This window comes from Sinocyclocheilus anshuiensis, unplaced genomic scaffold (assembly GCF_001515605.1).
Source record: "Sinocyclocheilus anshuiensis isolate Anshui unplaced genomic scaffold, SAMN03320099.WGS_v1.1 scaffold479, whole genome shotgun sequence".
NCBI classification, from domain to species: domain Eukaryota; kingdom Metazoa; phylum Chordata; class Actinopteri; order Cypriniformes; family Cyprinidae; genus Sinocyclocheilus; species Sinocyclocheilus anshuiensis.
The window spans coordinates 31,010-40,738 of record NW_015551042.1 but is presented as its reverse complement, the minus strand read 5'-3'; the positions used below and the strand labels follow the sequence as shown (position 1 = coordinate 40,738).

Below are 9,729 nucleotides of genomic sequence, written 5' to 3'. Positions count from 1 at the left end.
CTGTCGCTCGTGTCGCCGGAAATCGGCAGCTCTCCATTGAAATGAATGGGATTGTGTCGCTTTGCTGTTACGTGTCGCTTGTAGTGTGAACGGGGCACCAGCGACACACAGCGACAGAGCGACATAATCCCATTAATTTCAATGGAGCAGCCACAAGCGACAAACAGCGAAAAAGTCGCTGGCGGTGTGAACGGGGCTTTAAGCCTCTCTACCTAACCGTCGATCGCGCGCATCCGCCACGTTTTTCTAACGCGTTTTATTCGTGTTTGTAGTTCTGGACCTAATCCTTCGCCAAAGCGCAATGGATTGTGGGCAATTTTAGCCTTTAGAGTGTGCATGGATCCACACTTCAAAAATCGACCTGAAATAGTAGACCATCCGGGGACTTTTGGCATACTCTTTTCAACATACTATGCTTTGGGACACACTTATTCAAATCTCACATACTATTTAGGATGGATAGTATGAACATTGAGACGCAGGGTATGTGTTCTCAAGTGGTCAAGACCATAAGTATTGGGACAGGTCCTTACACAAATATGTTCAAGTTCCTGATTTAACGGCTAATATTCACCATGTAGATGACGTCAGCTGTGCATGAAACAACACTGAAAAATATGTTGAGCCATTTTTTACATTTTATTTGAAAAAACCACATACAAAAAGGGTCATATACAAGACAAGAAATTAAAAAAGAAAGAAAATTTGGGTTAAGCTATGCAACTTTTTGCATCATCATTAGTAATAAATACAGTACAAAATCCACCCAAAGTGAATCTAAGATTTTTTTTTACGCAATATACACTTATCTAGTTATCATACATTATAATCACCAAGCTATTGCTTAAATATTGTCAATACATATTTTTCTACTTGAGCTATAAAATATTCATGTCAGAAAACATTGCGCAGTAACAGCACACAGCAGTGTCTTATACAAAGAGCCACTTCCCTTTCACTGGCAGGTTATTCAACTATTTTTTCTTTTTTCTTTTTATGTCAGCAGCAGAAAAAACATCAGAAATATTTATGGTCAAATATTTTAACATATGTATCCATTCTCATACGCATATTAAAACCTGAGAAAGACATGCATTACAAGAGCTTGTGCTTTAGGATCTACGGTTCAGTCTGTTAGCGAAACATGATACTACTATTGCTTATGTCCAAAATCTGCTGGAGAGATGGATCAAATCAAGAGACTTGACTTGACTTGGTCAAAGGTGAGACTAGAAACACAAATCATAAAATATAAAGCCATTGTTCTTTTTTAGTCTATTTCGGCGCAACAATTTTTAAGTGTGTAGAAAATATTCCAGGTACAGAGTGTTTCGTATGGCAGGAAAACCGCTTATTTCACCGGAAATAAGAGTCATCTGCAGTATCGGTGTGTTTCTACTGTAAAACACAACGCCGTATTGGCAGATTGATATTTGGGGGATTGAAGCTAAATAACCTGACGTGCAAAAATCTTGAAATATAATGAACGTACAGCAGCTACGCTAGAATGTACCAAAACACGACCTGCATTCAGACATTTAAAGCCCCTCTTATGAAGTACCGATACGTAAAGAAAAGTAAAGGAAATCTGCTACTCATGGGGAAAAAAATAAGCATCACTTTAAATCCCGATTAAAAATACAGCATACAATGGCCGGCTGTAATCGAAAGTTAAAGCCAGATGGGCACAAGACAAGCAGCTATAATCACAACTCACTCCTCGCTACTGAAAACACATTCGGCTCGGTTCAGAGCGACGAGACGAGCGGACGATGTTCGCAAAGCCGAGAGTGCAAAAACAGGAGAGACATGCAAAACAATTCCAGTCCATTGAACAGTTTGCCTACTAGCTCAAATTGCATTAATGGAATGTAACCAAGAAAACTACAGCACCACATACTAGCACGCCCTCAGAGCTTGTTTTGACACGTATGCCCCTTAAAGTACAACCGCATGCAAAGCACTCCCATTAAAGTATAGCACAATGAGGTATTTATACACGTTATGCTGACGCAAATAAATAAACCGACCGATTACATTGCGATACTAGTTCAAAACTTAAATACGCACCCATAGTAGGTAAAGGTAGTAATAAATTATGATTGTTAAATACTTAAGGCATTTCGACGCACAATATAACGTGTAAACTATAAAACGCAGACGGACGATGAGACAAGATCGCGCGGCAGACGCTCACTGACACGAAAGATTGAAAACAAGATGGCCTCCAAGCAGCTGAACGCTTGAATTCTGGAAAAGTTCTCGAAAGCAAAGTCAAGAAGGTTATTTCGTCAAACACACTACGAAGACATCTGAAATGCTATGAAAAAACAGTCACGTATATTTAAAGTGGTCAGTGAGGCAACAACTATCGCTACGCAAAGAAACAGCGCTGTTAAAAAGTCTGTTCCCTTGTTTGTTTGTTTTTTCGTTTATTCTCTTTTTGGATGGAGTGCACGATACGCAAGGAAACTGAGTGCAAATGCAAAAGCAGGGAAAGAGAAACAATCACACGACCTCATCGGAAAGTGAGTGCATTTACAAAAATAACCACTAACTACATAAAGACGACAATAAATAACTTGCTTGTTTGTTTTTTCCAGCATTGCAGCTACTTATGTCGAGAAGCTGTACCAGCCCCGCACACAGGTTGGCAACCTGGAATCAAACGAGGAAGAGTGATAATGAAGTACAGCTTAGAAAAGTTATGTTTGGTTTCTATAAAACAAATGGCTTTACTCCCTTGTCATGTCCTCTAGAAATGGCAGCAAACAGATTTCATGCACATTATGACTTTACAGATGCTGCTTTACGACCACGCGTCACAGAGCGAATGGAAACACCGAGTTATGCCGTTACTATTCAACGTGTGCTTGTGCTACAGGCATTAAGGTACATATTTCACTCGTGGTGACTTCGGAGACGCATCGAGAACACAGTGTCTTCAGGATTAGTAGAGTATCGCGCGGGAAACATCCTCATGCACGTCGACCCCTCGTCAGAAGAACCCCGGCCTCTCGCTTCAACATGCATTTGGTGGTGGATACGTTTCTAAGTGTCGGAGGCATCACGAGCACAAAATGCGGACTGTCACGGTTCATATCAAGCTTGGCCTTACGGTTACATACGGACGTCAAGCATCACCTCCGATAATCACAGACACGACGACGGAGCTTATTTAAACACAGGGTCATTGTTCTACTCTTACGCTTCTCTCATTCGCCAATGACTTTGATTCCCGTTGTTTGTTTTTTTTCCACAAATGATTCGTTCAACTACGTTTAAAGTTCATGACCAACCACGTGTAATGTGTCGGACTTTGTGGCGTTCATGCTGTAATGCTTCATCCGTGACCTACTGAACACTGAGAACATTTGGTTGGTCTTCATTTGAGATCATTCAGAGACGTTCGGAGCGGCATTTGCCGTCCTAAACACGCACACATGCAGAGCACTTTGACTGAAACCATCTTCATCGACAGACTCGTTCTTCTCCATGTGCTGGACTCTGTCTTCAGCGCTTTTCGTCTTCCCCGTTCTACATCGTCAGTTGGCTCAGAAGGCAAAGGTCAGAGGTGAGAGGTGATGGAGATGACACACATTTGGCAAAGTGCCCACGAGGGGACGAAGAAATACGACAGGACTTTATAGCTAGTGCTACACGAGACATCAGCTATCGGGGGACAACTGCGTCTCAATGTCTACCCTGCAGATGGGACACTTCTTATTGGTTGCCAGCCACTGGTCAACACAAGCTTGATGGAAGAGGTGCATGCAGGGTAATCTCCTGGGGAAAGAAAAACAGAATTTGTTGAAAGATAAGGCCACTATTTACATAGTTGAGTGAGTTATGAGTAGAGCGTCAAAGTACCTCACGTCCTCTCCGTCTTCAAGCATCGAGAGGCATATTGTGCATTTCTCATCCGTGTCGAGCTCCTCTTCATCCATGCCGATCTTCAGCTCTAGAGGTCTCCTCTACAAATCACACCATCAGTTATTAGTCTTTTAGCACATCCAGAAGAAACGTACACTTCATAAATTACAGGTTCAACCAGGAGTCAAGAGTAAAACAGTCACATATATGACCTTGGAGCACAAAACCAGTCATAAGGGTCAATTTTTCGAAATTGAGATTTATACATACAGCTGAATAAATAAGCTTTCCATTGATGTATGGTTTCTGTATGTAGGTTTCTGATGTATGGTAATCTGGAATCTGAGGGTGCAAAAAAAAAAAAATATTGAGAAAATCGCCTTTAAAGTTGTCCAAATGAAGTTCTTAGCAATGCATATTACTAATCAAAAATTACGTTTTTATATATTTACGGTAGGAAATTTACAAGATATCTTCATGGAACATGATCTTAATATCTTAATATCCTAATGATTTTTGGCATAAAATAAAATGGATAATTTTGACCTATACAATGTATTGTTGGCTATTGCTATAAATATACCCCAGCGACTTAACACTGCTTTTGTGCTGCAGGGCCACATACTAAAAATGTATAAAAGGTCAGGTAATTCTCCAGCAACTTTCACCTTACAAACCCACATAATATGCATTTTAAAATGGTGTAGGTTTGTTCAAAGTGTTGATTTTTGGTGAATTGCATGGAAACCCATGAAGGCTGAATTTGACCCCAATACCATTGCAGGGATCAACACTAAGGATTTTTTCTACTGGCTCGGTCGGGTCAGTGGTTCAAATTTGTACTTGCCCTGCCAACATTTTCACTGGCCCTGCCACAAAAAATAAAATAGTTGCTGTTATCATTGTTTATGATCTATGTTATCTTGTATTCTAATAAAAAAGCTTATATGACACCAATATTTTAGATACCAATTTAATTTTACAATTCTCTATTTCAATTTCGATACCACAGCAAAAAATCACTAGCCAAAAATAAACATAAATATAAAGTTTAAACATTATTAAAGACAAGTGACAGCCAGTAAATAAGAACAAATGAACAATAGCACAATTAAATAAAGGCCTATAGCACAAAGATAGAAATTAAATGATGCTTTGGGTTATGTTTGTAGATGTTCAGGTACAGAAATTGAAAAATCAAATTGAAAAAAAAAGTGTTGCACGTTGAATTTTCATAGCCATTTGAAATCAGAGGCAACCACTGCATTTTAATCATGAATTGATCAAAAAAATAAAAATACATGTGCAATGTTTGATTTATATTAGACTGTATAATTTCAAAATCTGAAGCAAAAACACTGAAGCAAAAACAGAATAACCTGACTTTAGCTTTGTGAAATTATGCTACATAAAACATCTGTATGAAACAGAAACAGCAGACGAGCTGAATGAGACGCAGATTCACTCTCTGACAGCAAGCGGCGCTCATGGAACAACAGTAATACAGCGTTTCCTCGGTTACCGCTGTAAAGACAGCAGCGCTTATGGAACAGTGATACAGCGTTTCCTTGGTTACCTCTAAACACAGCAGCGCTTATGGAACAGTGATACAGCGTTTCCTTGGTTACCGCTGTAAACACAGCAGGGCTTATGGAACAGTGATACAGCATTTCCTTGGTTACCGCTTTAAGCACAGCAGCGCTTATGGTACAGTGATACAGCGTTTCCTTGGTTACCGCTGTAAACACAGCAGCGCTTATGGTACAGCGTTTCCTTGGTTACCGATGTAAACACAGCAGCGCTTATGGTACAGCGTTTCCTTGGTTACCGCTGTAAACACAGCAGCGCTGCGCGTATTAACACTAATTTAAATGCATTATACGGAGACAAAATGAAAAGAAAACGCCATTTCTGAAAACACTCAGAAACACATTCATATAAAATTCAGTGTTTGGATTTTCTTCCTATATTTCGCACATCGTGAACCGTGATCTTGTTCTGCCTGCTACAGTATTTTCTCCTCTTTGTGTCCGTCTTCAGCATCTCTGGCCTCTGTTAACGGCCGTTTACATATATAATAATAATAAAGTATATAATAATAACGTAATATTTCCAAACAAATGGCATTTGGGAAAATGATTGCAGTGCAGTTTGTGTGCAAGCACGGAACAGAAGATAGTCTGTTGTACTGAACGCGTGAGTACTGAATGTAGTCTTTCGCGCACAAATGCTTTTTAATCACTTTAATTTTTAAATTTACAAGGCTTAAAAACACATGCAAATGATAACATTTCGTGACGACGCTGCTGTGGCCCGATCGGGCAAGTGACGAATCCGTCTACTGTCCCGAACGTCTTTCACGCTGGCGCTGGGCCATCGGGCAGTCCTTATTGTCGAGCCCTGCATTGATGTAACCAAAATTTGTACAGCCTTTCCAAAACACAACTATGTGTCGAATCTTTGCATGCAAACTCATGACCAATGACAAAATTCATGATCATTGAGAAAAACTCACAAAATTTCAAGAAGTAGTTTCAAGTAATTAACCCCAACACAACAGGAGGATAAGGAATATAATTATGCAAGGATGTAACCAAATGTTGACCCACAACAGTCTTGACAGGCAACGTAGGTGGAGCTTTTTTTAAAGGCCATTATACAGCTGTGGTTTTACCTTTTTATACTTGTGAGGAAAGGTAAACCTCTCGATGGTGGTCTGCACAGCCCCTCTGTTCACATTACCCAGTCTGTCCTCCAACTGCAGGAGCTCCTGGAATCAAAACCACATACATGATGACACGAGATGATGATTAACTGTGAAGCAGAAGATGTGCAATAAAGAACACCAAGTGTGACGGTACCTCGTAACTCTCCCGCACAGCAGACGCATGGCGAGACGGACTGAGGCTTTGGAGAGCCAGCAGATGTAACTGAGGATATGGGTAGTTTCTGATCTCATGGACAACCTGTGAAGGACAGCATTAATCAACATACAACATCAATGAAGCAGAATATTTTTGCACTTTAAGAAGAGATAAATTGCTTAAACAGTGGGACTAGCAACACCAAGGTCATTGGTTTGATGAATGCATGAACTGGTCAGTTACTTTAGATAAACCATCTGTCATGTGCACACATGAAAACATGAATGATTGCAGCAGTGTTGGGGAACGTTACTTTTAAAAGTAAAGCATTACAATATTGCATTACTCCCTAAAAGAGTAACTAATTACGTTACTTTTTATGGAAAGTTAATGCGTTACCTTACTTTTGAGTTACTTTTTAAATCTGGGCATGGCTTGCTAGTTTGTTTTTAATATAAAAAAGTTATTTTACAAATGTAAAAGCCTTTTCACACCAAAAGTGAAATGAATACGCCTCAGGCTGAAGGAAATGTAAATTCACGTCTGTACAGTAGAGGGCGCAGCTCAAACAAATCGCATGACGAATATGACGCAGGAGAAGAAAGTTGTAACAAATGTGTCATTTTTGCTTAGTATGGTTGAAGTGGATCATCGAAGGTCAGTAGCGAAGGCATTAGTTAATAAAATGGGATTTAATACATAAATGATATTTGTCTTATTTAACATTTAATTATTGCAGGTTTGCATTTGACTGTTTTTATTCATTTTGAGGAACACTGAATCTGCTTTTGTGCAGGTGAGATGAGTAAATGCATGTTCATGTTTAGTCTAGAACTACAGTAAGATCATGTTCACACAGTGCGCACAACGCCTCTGCACTAGGGCTGGGCGACACTGCAAATTTTGGCATCGATCCGATACCAAGTAAATTCAGGGCCAGTATCACTGATACTGATACTGATACTTTTTCCTTTTAAAAACATACATTTAAATGACCAATTACACTTTGAAAATGAACAATAACTAATGTTGATATGTCTAAAATAGCTGTGGATATTCTTTGCCTTTCTGAAAGGAGTTTACCAGCAGAGGAGCCCAGAATATGAAAGCAATGCGTAAAGTTTCATGTTACACATTTTCCTCCCATAGAAGAGAGTTATAAAGAAAAAAAAACTTACCGTGGCTTAATGCATTAAGAAAGTAATATTTAAAGGCCAAACTCAGTGTACTGATGATGCAAACTGTATGCAGGCAAGCAGCTGAGGATATGAACGCAAAAAAAGTGCATGCATGTTAAGTGTTTTCCTCTAATAGAAAACCATTATAAAAAAGCTTAACATGGCTGGTTGAAGACAGTGATACTGCATAAAAAGCCCAAATTCAGTAAATTGAATGGGTCTAGCTTCCAGTCTCATCCGCTTTAAGCCATTTTTAGCTGTACAAAACAGCTCGCTTTGCTGCTTTTTTCCGCTGTCACCATGGCAACACAAGAGCTGTCAGTCAAGACATGGGAAACAAAGTAACTGGATTCGCTTATTTGAAAAAGTAACTCAGATATTTCCTTCTAAATTAAGAAGTAATGTGTTACTTTACTTAAAGTAGTCTGATTACGTAACTCGCGTCACTTGTAATGCATTACTACCCCCAACACTGGATTGCAGTGGGTACAGAAGGCTCAGACTGACCACTTGTGCCGAGGTGGTGTTCCTGGGGAAGTGGTGCAGTCGTGGAGAGGTCAAGTAATGCTGATAATGTTGAGTGAGGGGAGAGACGTGGTACTGCGGCAGGCCTGGATCCACACTAAGATCCCTGAACACGAACATAGAAACGATGTCAGTCGGTCAAAACCAAACAGGGTACTAGCTTATCAAGTCACTGAATACAGACGTACCAGTCTGTTCCTTCGGCAAGGTAGCGCGGCTGCGGGGGGATGTGAATGGATGGAGGGTATTCATACGGCGGCCGCAGCATCTGCGGATGGGGAAGGGTTCGGTCTGGAGCATGTCTGCTGGGAAAAATCACAACCAAACTATTAGAGACCGAGTCAGCTGGATGAATGCCTGAACCAATTATAATAATGTACCAGAAAAACTAATATTTTACCAGTTTGGATACGAAAATAACCACTGATGAATTCTTCTCAGTAAGACATGGAAGATGCATTAAGACACTACAGGTGAATAGGGTTCAAAATTAAACTAATAGATATCACCATACTTCCCCAGTTGATTGATTACATTAGGAATTGCAAATGTTTCTGTATTGCAAGTTTTCAAAAAAATGTTATGTTTAAATATGCACTAATTTGCATACATTTCCAGAATAGAAATGTATGATTGATGAAGTGAATGTTTGATTTTGTTGTCATATTAGAGTTAAAGGTTGGATTTTCACTCCATAATTCAGAAAATACAGTCAAAAGACAGAGAAATAAAATGTTATGTAAAAACATGTTTTTACGAATGAAAGATAACCTGGTGAATGATAAATTAGCAAACCCCTCTGTAAAGCCCTTCAGAATATAAATAGGAATTCAACTTTAAAAGTTGGTGTAAATGCTGCTGAAGTGGAGAAAAGGCTTAAAGAGTGCAATGAAATAAACACTTAAAAGTGTATTTTAGACGCATTCTTTCCACTAGTCTGAAGCAACGCTGCAAAAAAATGATTTTCTTACTTAGTATTTGTGTTTTGTTTTCTAGAATAAATATCTAAACATTCTTGAATCAAGATGCATTTATTTGACAAGTAAAATTATTTAAAATATAAAGTCTTGTTTTCTAAAAAAAAAAATAATAATAAAAATTTTGTTAGTTTTTGCTAAAAACAAGCAAAGATATCTGCCAATGGGGTATGAAAAATAATCTTAATTCAAAGGCTAAACAAGATTATTTTTCTTGCCCCATTGGCAGATATTTTTGCTTGTTTAAGGAAAAATTAACACAATTTTTATATATATATATATATATATATATTTTTTTTTTTTTTTTTAAAA

General features: G+C 38.8%; 1 protein-coding gene across 4 annotated transcripts in view; it reads right to left on the bottom strand.

The window, feature by feature from the left end:
* Positions 1-2,600: 2,600 nt before the first annotated feature.
* The window catches only part of ark2cb (arkadia (RNF111) C-terminal like ring finger ubiquitin ligase 2Cb), a 13,515-nt gene continuing 6,386 nt past the window's right edge, over positions 2,601-9,729 (bottom strand). For 2 of the 4 annotated variants that reach the window (XM_016451138.1, XM_016451136.1), the window contains 6 exons: positions 8,629-8,742; positions 8,423-8,546; positions 6,735-6,839; positions 6,548-6,643; positions 3,871-3,974; positions 2,601-3,786 (listed from right to left, as the gene is read on the bottom strand). In XM_016451138.1, coding sequence (XP_016306624.1) covers positions 3,669-3,786; positions 3,871-3,974; positions 6,548-6,643; positions 6,735-6,839; positions 8,423-8,546; positions 8,629-8,742 — 661 coding nt within the window. In that variant the 3' untranslated portion in view covers positions 2,601-3,668. Of the gene's footprint in view, positions 3,975-6,547; positions 6,644-6,734; positions 6,840-8,422; positions 8,547-8,628; positions 8,746-9,729 lie in introns of all 4 variants that reach the window. The other 2 variants (XM_016451135.1, XM_016451137.1) reach the window with 2 other exon arrangements.